Raw genomic sequence first — 17760 nt, forward strand, 5'->3', positions numbered from 1 at the left:
GCATCTTTCTTAAAATGGATTAAAACTAATTTACTTTTCTTAAAGTTTTATTTATATGGGATTTACATTAAATAATAAATTAGTATGAGTTACAAAGAAATAGGCTTCAAATATCACGTTATTAACTGAAAAATAACAACACAAAACAAGAACAAAGAATTTGATAAGAACAAATAAAAACATGTATCAATGTTATAACTTTTTGCATGGCAGTACTTTTTATGGATGATCTTAAATGAGATGTTTAATTTTGTTTGTATTTAAATATTTATAAGTCCTTTTAATTTCATTTTCTAGGTCTCCTTACATGTACATTTGAAATCATGCATAGTCATAAATGTATTACTTTAGTAGTCAATTAATTATTAAAAAACATGTATTGTCTTGACCAAATACAACAAACTTCGGGCTTTTTTTGTTTTTTTTTCTGTTTTTTTTATTATTATTTTTGGATTTTTACCTAATTTAAGAATTTTATTGTTATTGTTTGCCAATAAAAAACCCTACAATCCCAACCTATTAAAAATATTTTCTTAAATTCTTTAAATGCAAATTATATACAACAATTATACTAATCCTCACAAGGTACACAATTTTAAAAGTATTCAGGTTAAAAAATATATATTTATTTGCACTATTTATAACTTATGAAAACAAAAATAAAGTTTTTCTGAGCAAATAATCTACAGGCGAACATAAAATGTAAAAAATATATAATAGTCTATCATTTTTCATAAAAGATATACATTTTGAAAAGTTTTCAGATAAAAATAAATGTAACATATTTTCAGTAATTCCAAAGACTGTATATACATTTAAATATATAATATAACTTGTGGATTAATATAATTATACTTCTAAATCTCAAGTTTTTCTGTTGTTTTTCTCTGAGCACCTCATGTGTAAGCGAACAGAAAAAGGGAAGGAAAACAGCAATCATGTGTTCATGACGTCAACTGCCTTCAGTAGAGGACGACCATTTGATTGTCACTTTCAACATCCAACCAGCGGACGAGTTTAACAATGACAACGCCTTCTGGCCAATGACAGCGCAGAGGGGGCGTGTCCTCGCGAAAGCGGTAGCGGCGCTACACCCGTCGGTGTGTCAGACGCGGATCCTCCAGAAGTTTTGCGCCTGACCCCGATCCTCTCGCCCGGAGCATCAAACCTGCGCCAAAACCCCCAGCAGCTCACGGTTCCTCTGGGTTATGGAAATGGATAAAATGGACGAAAACGACTGGAAATATCACGGGGAGGGCAACAAGAGTCTGGTCGTGTCTCATTTGCAGGTTAGTGTTCAATAGTTACTAGCTTTTAGCTTAGCCAAGATTCATTTAAACTCAATCAAATAGGAGTCTGTCAACAGGAACTCAAATCAAACTACCTGGAAACGACCTATACAGAAAGTTTGGTAGCTTTATTTTCCACCATTTGACGGAAATAAACCTCTTCCTTGTCTTAAAAGGGTATTGAAAGGACTTTAAAGCTAATAGCCCTAGCAGGCTAAACCAGGTTTCAATGATAAAGTCAATGTAAGTTACTACATGTGTGTGTTACCCATGCCACACCCACTTTATGAGCTCGAAAGTTTATTAAACTCTTTAATTGGCATATATATAGGAAATGTAATGCTGAGAGCCATTTAAATGAATGGATGGTCGGAGGAGATGTTTTAGTTTCTGGATAGTTCTTCTGAGCATCTAAAATTGGGTTTCTGTTGGAGAGAAGATCACATAAACTTAACATCTTCCTCATCCAGGCTTCAAAGTTCAGATTGGAAACCTTTAACAGTTCCCCCTTCATTGGGTGAATGATAGTGCTGGTCTAAACCGGTTTTATACCACCATGCTGGATGGGAATATAGAAGTTTATCCCTTTCTTTGGGGGAAAAAATACAATTAGAGACTAAAAAGATTTGCGCGTATTAATTTTTAACAATGTCATACTGATTTAAGGTATTACTTTGTTAGAATTTGGTCTGAGCGCTCTTGAACTCTTGTCTGAAACTCTCCTGTGTTTGGACAAAGTTGAGAAACTCTAAATGAAATCTGTTGCGGAGTCACATGTATTCTAAGTCATGGAAACTATATGTAAATGATTGATTTATCAGTCGGTTTTATCATGTAGTTGGCTCCTTTTGTCACTAGGATGGCAATATCAAGGTCCTGTTTTGTTAAGATCAAGGATATGCAAACGGATTAACCTTTGTCTGATTTCCCAGTTCATTTGGGATCGTCTGTACCATCATACGAGAAATAAACCCAGAACAAGCTGGCAGAAAAACGTGTGTAGTCATAAACACGCTGGATTTATTTTAATGATTACAACACTGAATTGTGCGTCCAATCACAAGAATCTGACAATGTTGGCCGATATGTTGATGTCATCATGTCAAAACTGGGTGTGGGGGAAAACGGGAGACGCTTTGATGCAGTTTTCCAACCAGTTTTAGAGTCCTGCAAGGGCTTGTCCGTCTCTATATGCTGTTTACTGACATTCTTTCATGCTCCCACACTCTTGTGTGCATTTTTGTCTTTCTGCCTGGTCTGGTTTTACATTCTTGGAGTATGAGCTGGACCACATCGTTTTAATCAAATCAGCCTGAAAGAGTTAGGTATCGTATAAAACTATTTGTAAAGGCATTTCGGATGCACACTGACCGGCACGCTGGCATTTCACAAGAAATTCTTGCCATTTTTTTTTTCATTACAAATAACCCCCCCCCCCCCCAAAAAAAAGTTATTGTTGGAATAATGAAATTCCTTACTGTAACGTGAAAAAAATATTTAAGTTGTATACAAGTAATATTTTCTAATGTCTAATTGTAACCATTTTTAATGTTTTATCATCATAAAAAATAATTGTCTGGACAGGATGGTTTTCATTCTTGTATTATAGTTGGGTTATTATAATTAATAAAATGTATTATTACTACGATTAAACAATTGTTTAACAATTGGTTATTAAACAATAATAATAATAAAAATTGCTATTTGAAATATACTTTAACTCAAATAATAATATATGGAAAACTTAAAGTTTGTGTAAAATGTAAAATCAATTCTGAGAATTGTTTTTGAACACATGAATGTTCGAAGGGCATTGCGGAAACACGTTACAAAGACTGTGAGCTATGTAGTAAATGTGGAATTTAACAGGTTTTCACCATTTTCGTGTTCAGGATTTTTTTTGGGCGGGGCTAAAATCATGACTCGATGGGGAAACTGAGTCGTATGGCCCCTCCCCTAAAACTATAAGACGTGTGTTTGAGTTACTGCCGTTTGTTACAACAGCCTAGAGCTTGCTAGCTAGCTTTCGTCACGTAAATGCATAATACCTGGATGCAATAATTAAAAAAACAGCTTGGTCTCCTCATTTAAATAAGCTGTGAAGGAAGACCGTTGAGAGAGACGTCAGCTTTTCCACGAATGGGCGTGGTTTCAGCACCCCCAGTTGACACGCCCCCATCAGAGAAAAGTGCTTATTTTTTTAAAGATTTCAGTAACTTAAATGATTCACATGGCGCCTTTTTTTCCATTTTTTTCAGCATACAAATATGTGTGGGTGGTTAATTACACATTTTCCTGTGCTGTGATAAACTCAGAACACGCATTCAATATTGACTTTACATGGCTTTTACGTTTCTTTTTTAAGCTAATGTAATTTTCTTTTAATTAAAATGCAAGTACGAAAATAACTAAAACTGGAGTCAAAATTAATAGAAACTATGTAGACTATTTTACAAAAACACAACAAAGTAACTAAAACTTAGGAAAGCTAAAAGGAAAGATAAATATTAAAAACGGATTAAAAAAATAAAACAATCTTGAATTACTTTTTTTTTTTATTTAGAGAAATTGCCCTTGATTGTTCTAAACGTGTACAAAAATGTATTTTCTTTATATATTTGATGTGTATTCATTAAATTCTGAGCGTCATCCCTTTATGTTTAACATTTTGAGAGGCAGAAGTAAGTTTTGTAAACATTGAGCAAGTGTGTTTAGAAACTGCATTTGCGTTTAAGCGGCCACCGGTTGCATCATTTCATAAAACAAACCGCCAGACACTGCCATGATGTCACCTTTACCTTTGTGGACCTATTTATGCCTAAAAGCATTCTGGGAAAACGTAATCTGCATTCAGTTTACAGCTGAGTGGATGTAATATTTGTTGTACACACAGGCAAACCCATTTAAAAGAATTCCCTTTTGAACTCAAGTAAGACAGGGATACATACAGTTTTCGAAGTCTTTGTGAAATGACTCGTGTGATTTCTGTTTTTAAACGCATCACTTCCTATTACAGCACTGTCGAGTTCTTCGTCTGCTGAAGTTTCCCTCCGAAGACTCTGCACATACACGACAGGTAAAACTTCCCCAAATCCAAACCACCGAACATTATTACTTCCCAAATTTCTCCGATATGCACTATATACCAGTTACCTTTTCTTACACTGTGAAGAGTATCTGCAACAGTGTAAATGCAAATATGCTTCAATTGTTTGGTCTTGGTCTCTTTGCATTGATAAACGGTGTAGTGTCAGCTCATTTTCCTACCTCTTTCCTGCCAGACTGCAGAACAAGCTTTTCGACACATCCCCAACATCGTGGATTATAGTAAATATGTCATGAAGCCTTTACTGGGGGAGAAATACATTCACAGTGGAGTAAGTCACAGTTTTAGACCTTTATGTACTTTATTACATTGTGATGCTTTAACATGAGCCTAGATAATGAGATGAAAATAATGGTTTGACTGTTCACAGGAGGTTGTTAAACTACCGCTGGACTTTGTGAGACAGCTGTCGCTAAAGGTCCAACAGGAACGACCTGGTACAAATTATTATTTATTTTTTTGCTTTAATTACATGACATGGCAGCGACATTGTAATGCCCCCCAAAAACCAACAGTGTTATGATAGTATTTTGATGGCAAAATCCAAGTAAAACGTACTGGTCCATTATGGTAATGACCATTTATTGGAATAATGGTATTGTGATCTTTCTTTGACACAGAACTGCGCTGTGATAAGGTCATGGACACGTTCAGTGGGTGTGGTTTATGCCTTCCCAACCTGACCCAACTTCCCCTCCACCATCTCAGAGACCACAGACCTCCAATCTGCGTTGAGATTAAGGTAAACTCCACATTCGATTTGACGTGGTCTGAACAGATCACTTCTGTTGTGATCGTGTAGGTGGGGGAATTTACACATGCGGTTGCGATGTTTACCATTTATTCATCGGTTTTGAGCGGAAGGTTGGGCAGAGTACAACAATCTTATCACAAAAAAAATCAGCTTAATTTACCACTCATTTAAATGCAAAAAATTGAGCTCAACCATATATTATAGTTATATATATTATGGTTGGATGTATGTCTGGTTTAAAGGAATTGTTCACTGAAAACTGGAAATATGCTGAAAATGTTTTTCCCTCAGGCTATTCAAGATTTAGAAGAGTTTGCTTCTTTATCAGAAAGAAATGTAGCATTACATCACTCAGCAATGGATCTTCTGCAGTGAATGGGTGCCGTCAGAAACAGCTGATTAAATACATCACAGTAATCCACAAGTAATCTCCAGTCAATCAGTTAACATCTTGTGAAGTGAAAAGCGGTGTGTTTATAAGAAACACACGTCTTTAGAGCGTCATTTCCAGCCAAAATACCAGCCCATAATCCATAACGCTTCCTCCAATGAAAAAGCATTGTCAGAATCCACCAAAATATTGTTTTTGAAAGGAGTTCTATTAATAGAAGACTCATACTTTAGCCAGAAGCAACCATTTTGCTTCCCAATGGAGGACGCCATGCGCTGAGCTGTTTTTGTTGTGTGTCATGGGTTTCATGATAAAGGAGGATGTTAAGTAAACGCGTAGTTTACAGGATTGAAAGACCATGAAATTCTGACTACATCTCCTATGACGACTTGTAGTGTTATCACCGAGGGCTGAGAAAATAGGTTAATGCCGTTATTACTGTTTTTCATGTTCGGTAACATTTTTACTCAGCTTTTAAAAAATGCCAGATAGTTGGCATTTCATATGCGTTTGTCCAATCAGCGTACACTTACCTCACTGGTCGTTCCTACACAACCCTACTCTGAATAAGAGCTAAATTAGTTCCCCCAAATGGAGTTCCTAGAACTAAAACCATTCTTAGATCATGAGGTGCGAAACACACCTAAAAGCCATAACTTCCGCCAGTAGTTCTAGGAACTATGAAAAGGTTCCTCCACTGCGAAAGCGCCTGTTCTGACGGCACCCATTCACTGCAGAGGAACCATTGGTTCATATAAAGAAACAAAACCTTCTTTATGATCATTTGATCATTAAATGAATAACTGCTACCATGGTCACAAGAAAAATGTATGTTAAATCTCATTGTAAATAAAGCATCTAAACTATAAGAAGCCTAGTTTACATAGTTTTTCTCAATTATGACGGTGACAGAATAGTTATACCCACGTTTAGAAAACATTGACTTTGGAAACTGTTCGCAAGTGTGCCAGGAAACTCGCCTTGTCTTTGGTGTCACATGTCTAAGCACGTCTGGTCATTGAACTTGCTGACAGTTGTTAATAAGTTTTTCTGTATCTTCATGGTGTTAAGAGTGTAAACGCTCTTGGGTTGGATTAGTGACAGTTGTTAAACTGCAAGAGTCTCACAACAAAGAACTGTTTTTTAGGGGTAAGTATGAATATCTGTTCTTGGGGAAGTAGACCACAGTAGCTGAATGACTCGTTGGATCTATTTGTGTGGATTTTAATCACATGGTCAGTCAAACAACAGAGGGAGGTGGTGTGAATCTTATCTGAAAGGCTTGTTCATAAAAACAACTAAACTTCTGTATATAAAGCTTACTCACAACACTTCATCGTGTAACTCAAGATGCAAAGATACAAATACTTACATCTCCTTTCCCCTCCCCCAGCCAAAATGTGGATTTCTACCCTTTTCAAGGCACATAAGCAAGGAATGCAAGCGCAAAGTTTGCAGATTCTGCATGCATCAGCATTACAAGGCAAGTACCAATTAAACATCTAGTCGTTGCCAATTTTTTAAAGAAGTGAAGCTAGATTTATTAAAGCTAACTTCTGCTTTAACAACAGCAAAAAAGGATGGTGCATCCTGCCATCTGTTTGTACTCTACGTCATCAAATAATCAATTCTTTGTGAGGCTCGGCTACAGAAGAAGAGCTTATGTTGCTGAAAATACAAGAATCCGTTTAATTCCCTAAGTTTCATTATGAAGCGACACTGTTTGTAAAGTTTACACTAACAGGTTTTGTTCTTTACAGTTAGCCAATGGGAAGTGGAAGCGATTGAGCAGATATTGCCCTCTGGATCTCTTCTCAGGGTGAGTTACTGCTTCAGTCACTCAAAGCAGGAAATCAGAGCTGGATTTATACCTTTCACTGATATTACGACCTTTAGCCAGCATTATTAACAAGCCTAACTGACTGCGGCTAAGACATTCACTAAGCTGGCTGCGTCACTGCCCTGTGTTAAAGCAAAAAATGTTTTACTTGGAAAAAGGAGCACGATCAACATTTTTGTAAAAGTCTCACATTTCCATTGTGAGACCAGCCCTACAATCTTTGCATGATGGTTTTGTACTGCTGCTTGAGTCACAGAAATGCTAGAAAACAAGATTTAGATTTGTTGAACCAGATAATCTCTAATTTTGTTGTCATGTCGAAATCAAGATGAGTGCATGAACCCTAACCCTAACCCTAAATGTAATACCAAAAGTGAACTAATCTTACACACCTAAATCTTAATCATAAATATCTTGTATTCCAGGAGCAAACAGCGAATGTATGTTGCATTGAAGAATCTGTTAGAGGAACCACAAAACAACTTGAAAATCTTTAAGGTAAATATGAATTTCTGTAATTAACATTTAATAAGTACACTTCAGATTGAAGTCTGTAAATCTTCCCTAGACTTCCGTTGACAGAATGTTCAGAATTCGAAATGTAACTGACGGTGATGATGTGAACGAATTATATTAGCGTCCACACCAATGGACAATAACACTTTTCAGTTTTGACGTCTGCTGCCTAATATGTTTTATTTATTTATTTTTGAATTTCTTTTTTTAAGTTTAGTGGATTCTGATTTGCTGTCAATTATTATTATTTTTTTATCATTCATTTGTTGGAATAAATCGTTCTGAAAGTGATTCCAACAATAACGTTATCGTTGTGGTGTGAACTTCCCTATTCTAGAATTGGAAAAAATATAGAAACATTTATCGTTATGCTTGTCATCCTTGGTGCGAATGGGCCTTAATGTTTTATTCATCCTAGAACATTTCTTTAACTTGGAAGTACTACTATCACAGTACTAATAAACAAAATTAGTTTACTTTTACAAAATTTGTCTACTTTAGTTGGTTTACTGGTCTAGCCCAGTCAGGCTGCTTTTAGAGGGATTTTGGCTAGTTTTTACCTGGAAACTAGCTTTGCTGACCATCTGATCACCAACTTAACCTGTTTTTTATCTTATCTTAGACTATCTTAAACCTCCAAAGACCAGCAAACCATCTGAAAAAAATAAAAATATTCACACTCCAGCTACTACATTTATATTGGTTTAATACATTAGAAATAGTTGATAAATAGAGAAGTTGCATTAAAGGGCATCAGTTTTTTTTTTAAAGATCATTATTTTGTGTATTTGGTGAATATGTTGACATTCTTTAATGTTCAAAAACACATTATTTTTCAAATACTGTACATTATTGTAGGTTCTCTATGCCCCGCCTCTCTCAAACGCGTTGTTTTCTACAAAGTCCCTTCTTCCGACAAGCGCAGTCTGCTCTGATTGGCCAGCTGACCCAGTGCATTGTGATTGGTCAAACACCGCAAGCACTCATCAGAAATGTAATGCCCCTTTCCATAATCGCGAGCTTCAACTATTAAAATAAATGTAAAGACAGTTAGTAATGTCCTTAGTTTTACCCTCAGTTCAAGCCCGAAAGGGGAACAGAGTTGCGTCACTGACATGTGACGTTGACATATGGGGGGCGTGTTTGAATGAGCCGTTTAAGGGGGGCGTGGCAGAGTCTTAACTTTGATAAAGAATGTCTCTTTGGATTTGAGACTGTAGTCTTTGTAACTTTACAGATATTCTTTATGCACCAAGAGCTTGTAACACTCTAAAGAGAAAGGAAAAATTTTAATCGAATCATTATGACCCCTTTAATTCATTGTTTCTCTCATCTTTTTTTTCAGGGTGGAGAGTTGATATTTAGCTGTAAAGATGATGCCAAGCAGCAACCCGACTTGAACGATCTCATTCAACACCTTCGGCCTTATTTCCCTCATAGTAATGGCCTCTATAACAGCCACCAGCCTGGCAAAGTGGTCCTGAATGAGTTAATTCGGGTGATCTGCTCCGCTCTGCTCAGCGGCGGGGACTCGAATCGCTCGGGAGAGCCCAGGAAGGTGCACCTGTCCGAGAGCAGGCCGCACTGTGAAGCCAGTCCCTTCCCAAGAGACCTGCTCCGCAACGGTGAGGATTTAACCAGTGACTGTGAGAAAACATGGTTTAATGTCCTTCAAAATATTGCTAAACAAGTGCAATGGAAATCATTGATGAGTCACGATATATGCGTAGGTGTGTGAACTGGCTTGACACAGTTTACCAAAAATAAACAGCATTTCAAATGACACGTTAAGGGATTATTGCGTCATAGAAATGATGGTACTCATAAATCTGTTACCAGTTGAACACGTTGAACTAATCTTCGTGTGTTCACAGGTAACCACAGCCTCCCTAAAGACAGTGTCCTTGCAAAAATCCTCCAAGTCCAGATGATGGATAACCTGGATATTGAAGGAATCTACCCTCTGTACAAACGCGTGGAGCAGTATCTAGAAGAGTTCCCGAGAGAAAGGTGAATTTTTAACCGGGGATATTGAGTGCTACGTTACTAATCAATCAGATCAGTACTCCAGTGAAAGAACGTTTTGTTCCTGCCGAGTAAAGTTTATATTAGGCAAATACTTCAGATCTATGCAGTGCTTGCATGTACTGAAAGAATGTAATAAAAATTCAGAACAGTTGATGAATCCTAACCAGTTATAAAATAAGACTTCTAACTTTCCCTGAAAGACTGAACAGGCACTAGATGGTGCAAAAGACACATTTGTAAACATAAGTAGTTCAAGACGAGTCATGAGGCACCGCGGCCACATGGTGGTCCAGCATGTGGTCATAGCTGATTTCCATGCAAAGCCATATCATCTTTATGAATAAACTTGCCTAAAACCACTTTAACATCCAATCAACACTTTGTCTCCAGAAACCGACTGCAGATAGATGGGCCTTACGATGAGAGTTTCATGGACACTGTGAAAAACTGTCCTACTGAAGATGACGGCTCTGTAGAGTATGCAGTTGGGAAGGTAAGGCTGTGAACATGTGAGGCTGAGAAGTTTAAATTTAAATGTATTTTGGTGGGAATTAAGAATCTTTTTTCCCCAAAAAACTATTTAGATTAACTCTCAGATGTTACTTTCCAGGTTCATCAGTATAGAGTCGCAATGACTGCCAAAGACTGCTCAATCATGATCACGTTTGCACCTTGTGAGGAAGACGAGGAGTAAGTTAGATTTCACCCTTTAAAATCACTATTATATTATCTTCCTTGACATTTGCCATCATTGTACTTTTCGTTTGCTTTGTTTCCAGACTCCAGTTGAATTTGGAGAAGCCTCGTTTCACGTATTCAGTCTCCATCCTGGATCTGGACCCCAAACCGTATGAAGGCATCCCTCACCAGTACAAGCTGGACACCAAAATCGCCAACTACTACCTGCGGAGCACGCAAGCTCCGCCCCCCTCCAGCCTATATAAGGAAAGGCAGGAGTGCACGTTGCTCTTCCATGCTGTATGAGAAACCTCTACAAGTGCTGCTTGGGAAATACCTAGAAGTGAATCTGAAATAGTGATATAATTTAGTTTTTTTTTCTGTTTGCTAGTCTGTCTAGTTGTTTGCCCTCCCAAAGTGTTCTGCCACGTGAAGTTGTCGTTCGCAGTTGTTGCCAGAGCAAACCTGATGTTTTTCTTTTTGAGGGGCTGGTCTCCTAAAGCACAGAATATCTGAATGAGTCAGTCATTGGCTGTAAAAAGTGAGGACATTGAGGGTGTGTGTGTGTGTGTGTGTGTGTGTGTTTTTGTGCAGTGCTGTTGGGTGTTTCTCGCACGCAGTGGCGCTACTGTGGTCTCCAAGTGCCAAAAGTGGCTTACAGCGATTTTCCCTAATGAACGTTTTACCGCGCATCAGCTTGGCCGTGTCTGCAGTCGCTGTACAGGCAGTTTGGAATTCAAAAACAGACAAGTACTTGAGTTTTTTTAGGGCGGCTTCATCCCTAGAGCTCCTCAAACCTCTGACCTACAGTAGCAGGAGTAATACTGACAAGCAGACCTGTTGCATGCTAGCGAATGAGGTCGCGATAACACCGTCACTACCCGTAAAATAGATTTTATAAATTAGAAGATAAGCCTTATATTACTCGCTATTGAAATTTTATTTTTGTAATGTACCCTCAGCTGGCGTAACCGCTATATACAAATCAGAGTGTCTTTTTAAACAGTAGTTCACAATAATATAAAAAGGTACATTGGTTAGTAACCTTCATGTCATCGCAAACCCATTTGATAGAATCGTTACGCAGCTCGTCAGTTCATTCTGACCAGCTATTGTGAAAGAACGCAACAATTTTGAACAATCATAAGTGAATAACGACTGAAATTTATATCACTTTAGAAGACTTTGGAGCTTTACAGCCTTTGGTCACAACGGTTGTTTTATGGCAAAAGTTACGTAACGATTCTTCAAATGTTTGGAAAACATCAGTACAGACATGATGGTGTGTACATTTTTGGTTGAACTACTACTTTAAAGTTAGTCCATCATCTCAAACATAAAACACCACCGTTTTCCCCAGAAAAACTGCTGTAAAATGAAAAATCGTCTTTGTCTGTCCATCAGCGATGGCTTTGTCTCTGAATTTGACACTGATATGCTTGGTTGTCATCTGTTTTTAAATCTCAGAGCAGAAAACAACCAGAGGAATCCATCCCCAGCAGCTTGAACACTACTACGGTTACATTTGGCTTTAGTTTTAATGGCTGTAATTGGTTGCAGGGCCAGACATTTTTCAGAAGTCGACCAAAGATGGACAGCACGCCAGTTTTTGTTAGCACAATAAAAAGGATGATCCAGCAGTTTTTCCAACAGTGATTTTTTTTTTTTCAGAGAAGAAGTATAGGCCACAGAAATGGTTGTGTTGAGTTAACGTTAAATGAGTTGCGAGTTTGGCGTCTTTGATTGAAAAAACCACAGTAAGACGGTTTGTGCAGATTTTATGGTGTAACTAACACTAAAGATGGCACCTCAAGGTTGCCTTTCTCTGTTATGGGGAATATTACTGTTACAATGTACTGTAGCGTGAGTAATGCTCACGCTTCTGTTTACCTTTTTTAGCGTGATGCAAACTGCGTCGGCTTGCTTAACTCAAAAGTCGTCAATGCAGTTCCAGTCAGGCGAACAGTGTTTGCATTTTACATGGATGAACATTCAACATTGCCAAACTGTGTTCACACTCCCCTTTGTCTTAATGTGAACTGGTGTCAAAAAAAAGTATTAATACGCCTTCGCTGTGAGCGCTTTCGTTGTCGAACTGATGGCATTTGTTTGACATGTTTTGATGTGTCATGATGTAACTGATTGAAAAGTGCAGTTTCTCCTCAACAGACATTGTGGTGTTTGCCTTCGTTTTAACATCATCTTACCCCTTTTGAACCAGAGAAATTGTGAGTCTGAGGTATGGACATTGTGTTATTCTATAGAAATAAAGATCTCTAATCACTATGTAGGTAGGAATGGACATTAATTCTGTTATTAAGCAAGAAAAGAAAAGAAGATCACAATTTCTGTGATGGAATCTAATGTTAACTATTTGAAAATACAAAGTGGATTTTGCTGTCGAACATTTTGTATTCAAATTATTTATTTTTCTAGCTCTTGTCTAATGATGTATATTTCCTTACAGTGAGGGCATATCATGCTTAAAAATGATTGACACGTACAGGTGACATCAATATGTAGTTCCTAATGGGTGATTGTACAGGTGTTTATATTGAATAAAAAGATTAGATACGAAGCTCCCACGGTGTGAATTTTGGCATATTTTTTTACTTCTCACGAACACACAGTTCTTTTCAAGCCTTTGATGCTTCCACCCCATGAACCCACGGGAGGCTCTGAAAGTAATCCGAACCATTTTTTATCACTAAAACAAAATAAAACATTTTAGATCATTGTTCAAGTGTAAAATAATAAAATAATTGATTCTGTCAGTTTTGTATTACAAACACAAAGTCTTATGAGGCCAGGGATTCTTTTTAATTCGTTTTCTCGTGATCAAGACTTAATTTTCTCGTGATCTTGACAGCTACAGTTATGCTGTGATCATGATATAATTTTCATGTGATCTCAACAAAGTTATATTAACTGTTGTATTAACTGCTACCTAATGCTTCAGTAGTGTAACTTTCAGATAACTTATGTTAGAGATCAGGAGAAAACATGCAGGACTTCCGTAATATTTTAACCATTCCCATGACTATTTTCATGTTTCTCCTTTAGCGTAGCTAATTGTTGGCATCATGCTAATCAAAAAATGCCTAGTTTATGAGTCTAGTAAAAATGGCCTTTGAAGACATTGAATCCATTTAATAAGCAGGATAAACTGGTTAACCCTGATGCAATATTATCCCTTACATACTGTATTTTTCACTCATCACGCAGTTAATCTTACCCTGGTCTGGCATTTTCAGCAGGAGCTCAAGCGATGGCTTTACCACTCCTTCCATGGACACATCGATCTTCCAGACTATGGTCATGGCGATCCTGAGGAACATACAGCCATTGACTCTTTCTATATCTCAACCATGTGATCTGGATGTATCAGTCGTGGTCACCAAAGAAAGATACAGGAACTTGTAGTCACTTGACATAATATATGTTTCATGTGCCTTCAACAGATGGAAAACAGCAGAAGCTACCTACCGCAGTTTCCATTTCACTTTCTTTGCTGATGCAACCTCCCCTAAAGGTTGAGGACTTCTTCTAATCATGAGCTCGGATCCGCGTCCCCCTGGGAGGCTGACCACATCTGGTTACTTCTCCTGCCAAACAAACCACTTGTTTGTTAAAGGGATCAAAATCCCGACAGATTCCATCTGACCCACAGCAACCTGGTTTCAAAACACCGGCCAACAACGAAACAACATATGAACAAAATATGTGGAGAAATTTACATATTAGAGATTTGTGTAATTGTAGGCTGAATTTGCTCCATAACAAGGCAAGAATACACTGAAGTCACAGTCTGCGACTGTCTGCACAGAGCTTTGATGTCTTACAGGAATAAATGACTCAAAAATGTTAAGATCTATTCCCCCAGTGCCAAGGGTTTTGACTTTCTTTCATGTGACACAAAAAGAGAATTCTTCAAGAACGTCCTGGCTACTACATAATTAAATATTCAAATACAGTCAACAAGGACAAGGGCTTTTAGTCTCCAAAATCACCAACAAAAATTGGTACATACTCTTGCCGAATAGCTTTTTTTCTTCCTCTTTTATAAATGGCCATGGACAAAAGTATCTGCTAAATGCATACGTGTAAATTCAAAAGTCTTCTGAAGTAATATTCATTTCATTATTCATTGACAATTGAGGCAGTAACTTGAAAACTGGATCAACCTAATTCATTAATGAGTACATCAGATCAGTTTCATAAATTAGATCGATTCATTGAGTAGATTTAACGCCGTTATACTGAGAAAGAATCCAGAATATTCCACAGAAATACACAGACATTTAACCATTCCTTTAATACACCAAGTGTTTTTTAATAATTAGTTGAGTTGAAGACATTTAATAGGCCTGCCTTCAGGACTCTAAACCACAGAAGAGAAGATTGAATACACAGAACCCTTTAAAACTGACAGTAAATAATAAAATAAAAGAAGAAAAAATGTTTCCATTTCTTGCACAAACCACTAAATACAGTTAGAAATTATACCCTTACTTACCCTGTCCCTTAATTACATATTAAACATGTAAAGGTACTAAGTATGTTGAAGTAAGTAATTAAGACATCTAATTAAATCGCTCTTAAATTTAACTCCTCATTTGTCTGCATTTCAAACTAGGTCATTAAAAACATATGATAATTCACACCATGTTCCTACAATCAACCAACAAAGACGTCAGAAAATCCCTTAGACAAACCCATCAGACTTTCCAGAAATTTTTTCCCAATTGCCACATAACACAGTTGGGAAATGCTGTCGGTTACACCATTAACTTGATGTTTCCTCTGGTAAACACCGAGACTTTCTCTAAAAGAATATCTCGAAACCTGTCTGAGTTTGTGATTGCGATGTTCCTTACGACCTTGTGGAGACTAAACACTGTTATGTTCTTAGAGCGAGGCATTTACATTTTTGCATATGTTTATTTTTACACGTTTACGCATTGATCCAGGTCAGTCGATGAGTTGTGTAATAAGTATTTACTCACAATGACTATATTCTTTCCAGTTTATTTCTTGCACACCTTTAGCACAGATTAAATTCATTTAAAAAATAAAAAAAACATTTTCAAATATGTAGTTATAAATAGGCTCTAATGCAAACCCTTTTTTGTTGTTGTTGTTGCATGCTTTTACAAATCTTATTTTTGCTAGCTTTTTACATGAAAGATTTTGAACCTGTTTGGGAAAACTAGCATATAATTAAAGCATTTGCCACCCCCACCCCCCAATAAATACTGTAATAAGTTCATGAAGCATTTTCTGTCAACGTGTTAACCTAAAACATTTAACAGTTATTTAAAAGACACCACCACTATTTTCGGTAAACGTGACAGAGGTCTGACCAAAGGTTTCAAGGCTTCTTTGAACTAAGCCATTAATTTAGCATCCGTTTCACAACCCAACCATTATTTGAACTCTATACCTCTATTGTCTGATCCTGGAGCGACACGTTATACTCCCCGCGGATCTCTGTCAACAGTTATTAAAACACCAGACAAGGACAACCAGAGTCTCTGGGCCTTTTTCAGAGGCCAATACTGGATTGTTTGAAAACCTAACCAGAGAAATCTGAAAAGCTGCAATCCTCAGACTCCGAGAACATTTTCGGAAACTTTGGAGTTGAATATTTAATCATTATTTAATTTACACCAAGGTTTGTTAACAGTAGATGACCCAAAACTGAATTGTCAATCGAAATGCCTCGAAGGTGAAATTCGAGGTACCCAGCAAAAAGGAAAGAAACACAAAACCGCTGACTACACACATGCCACTGCTGAGTGCTTTAGCTCTCTTGCAAAACATAAAATCTTCCATTATGTTAAAAAGTTCCATAAGGAAATATACTGAACCAGATGCTGAAGCAAACCGACATTACCGCAGTGGAAAGAGATGTCTGAACGCAACGAAAAAACATTATCGCGGTGCAAGGCATGTGTGTGAAACAGTCTTCTGGGTCTCAAAGTACATCTCAAATGGTCCTTGATATTATACAGACCATTCTAACCAAATGGAGTTAATCTGTGGAAAAAGTGATATATTTTTTAAAGACATCCTAAATTCAACATCCTCTGGTGAGTTTCTTCAAGAAAAGAACGTCGTGTTGGTTGGGTCTACAACCAAACAAAACCAGAAGAACGTCCAATCCTCGTAACTCACGAAGATGTGAACAGTAAGTGTGGAAATGCATGGGGAATCCATTTTACTTCCATGAAAAGAGTAGATAGGGAGGGACTAGAAGTCGAAAAGTGGTTTCTGTAGGGCAGGTAGTTTATTAAAAGGATGGGATTGTCTTGCTAGCGTCATCTGAACAGGAAAGCCATTTGAAAGGCGGAGCAAGTACATTTATTTTGAAGATGGTATTTTTCCTTTGGATTCAAATACACTAATGAATCATGCACAATTAAGACAAGGAAAATGTATAAAGAAAGTCTAAGTATAAAGAACAGTGGCAGCTGTTCATTCCAGCTGGCTGAGTCACTAAGCTCCGGTCATTACCTGATGGCAAGTCAAAACATCCTACGGTGCTGAAACATCTTACACCATTCATTGCACACTTCAGTTAAACTCTCGTTTGATCTACGTCTCATAAAACTCATCTATTTATAGTTCTGTCGCTAACATACACATTACAACTCATAGGTTACTTGCACTAGATGAGATGTCGCAAGGAACGACAAAACATTCGCTCGTGTAAGAGTGATATCCGCCTTAATCAAAGGCTGGATGTGTTTGCGATTTAGCATCTCAGGAAATCTGGAGGTTGTTTAATTCTGAAAGCTCTGGAAAATGTCTAAAACTCATCTGTCCATCCGCTAGTTTGTCCGCGCTTAACCCGAGAATAAACAAGCATGGAGTAATTTCTGCTCATTAAAGACTATGCAGGGTTTCTTCAAGGTTATTTACAAAATGTCAAACTTTTAAGTGCATAAACAGTGTTTGCACCAGTTTTAAACTTTTAATACTTTCATTCATAAACAACGAGTTAAATTTAATTGGCTGTCTGATTTGACAAATCTTCATAAGGAATTGCTATTAAACTTGAGTTTAACACATTTGTCTACGGACAATGAATCAAACCTTCTAGTCACAACAACCAAACAGTTTGTTTATTTGTCAAATGATCTAAAATATAAAACG

The 17760-nt window shown here is 37.2% G+C and overlaps 1 protein-coding gene across 1 annotated transcript; it reads left to right on the forward strand.

Annotated features, from left to right (window-relative positions):
* The first annotated feature begins 1208 nt into the window (after window positions 1–1208).
* Window positions 1209–13184, forward strand: LOC113040243 (inositol-pentakisphosphate 2-kinase-like). Its single transcript, XM_026198575.1, has 13 exons — window positions 1209–1289; window positions 4306–4365; window positions 4571–4666; window positions 4766–4832; window positions 5016–5137; window positions 6934–7023; window positions 7301–7359; window positions 7806–7878; window positions 9242–9521; window positions 9771–9906; window positions 10315–10417; window positions 10535–10614; window positions 10704–13184. Exons 1-13 carry the CDS (start codon window positions 1209–1211, stop codon window positions 10906–10908), a joined length of 1452 nt encoding a protein of 483 aa, XP_026054360.1. The 3' UTR covers window positions 10909–13184.
* The last annotated feature ends 4576 nt before the right edge of the window (window positions 13185–17760 follow it).

The sequence above is a fragment of the Carassius auratus genome, chromosome 22 (assembly GCF_003368295.1).
Source record: "Carassius auratus strain Wakin chromosome 22, ASM336829v1, whole genome shotgun sequence".
Lineage (NCBI taxonomy): Eukaryota > Metazoa > Chordata > Actinopteri > Cypriniformes > Cyprinidae > Carassius > Carassius auratus.

Coding starts and splice junctions, on each gene's coding strand:
- LOC113040243 (XM_026198575.1), top strand. CDS start 1,209: ATGGAAATGGATAAAATGGACGAAAACGACTGGAAATATCACGGGGAG. Junction 7,024..7,300: donor GCATGCATCAGCATTACAAG/GCAAGTACCAAT, acceptor TGTTCTTTACAG/TTAGCCAATGGGAAGTGGAA. Junction 9,907..10,314: donor GAAGAGTTCCCGAGAGAAAG/GTGAATTTTTAA, acceptor CTTTGTCTCCAG/AAACCGACTGCAGATAGATG.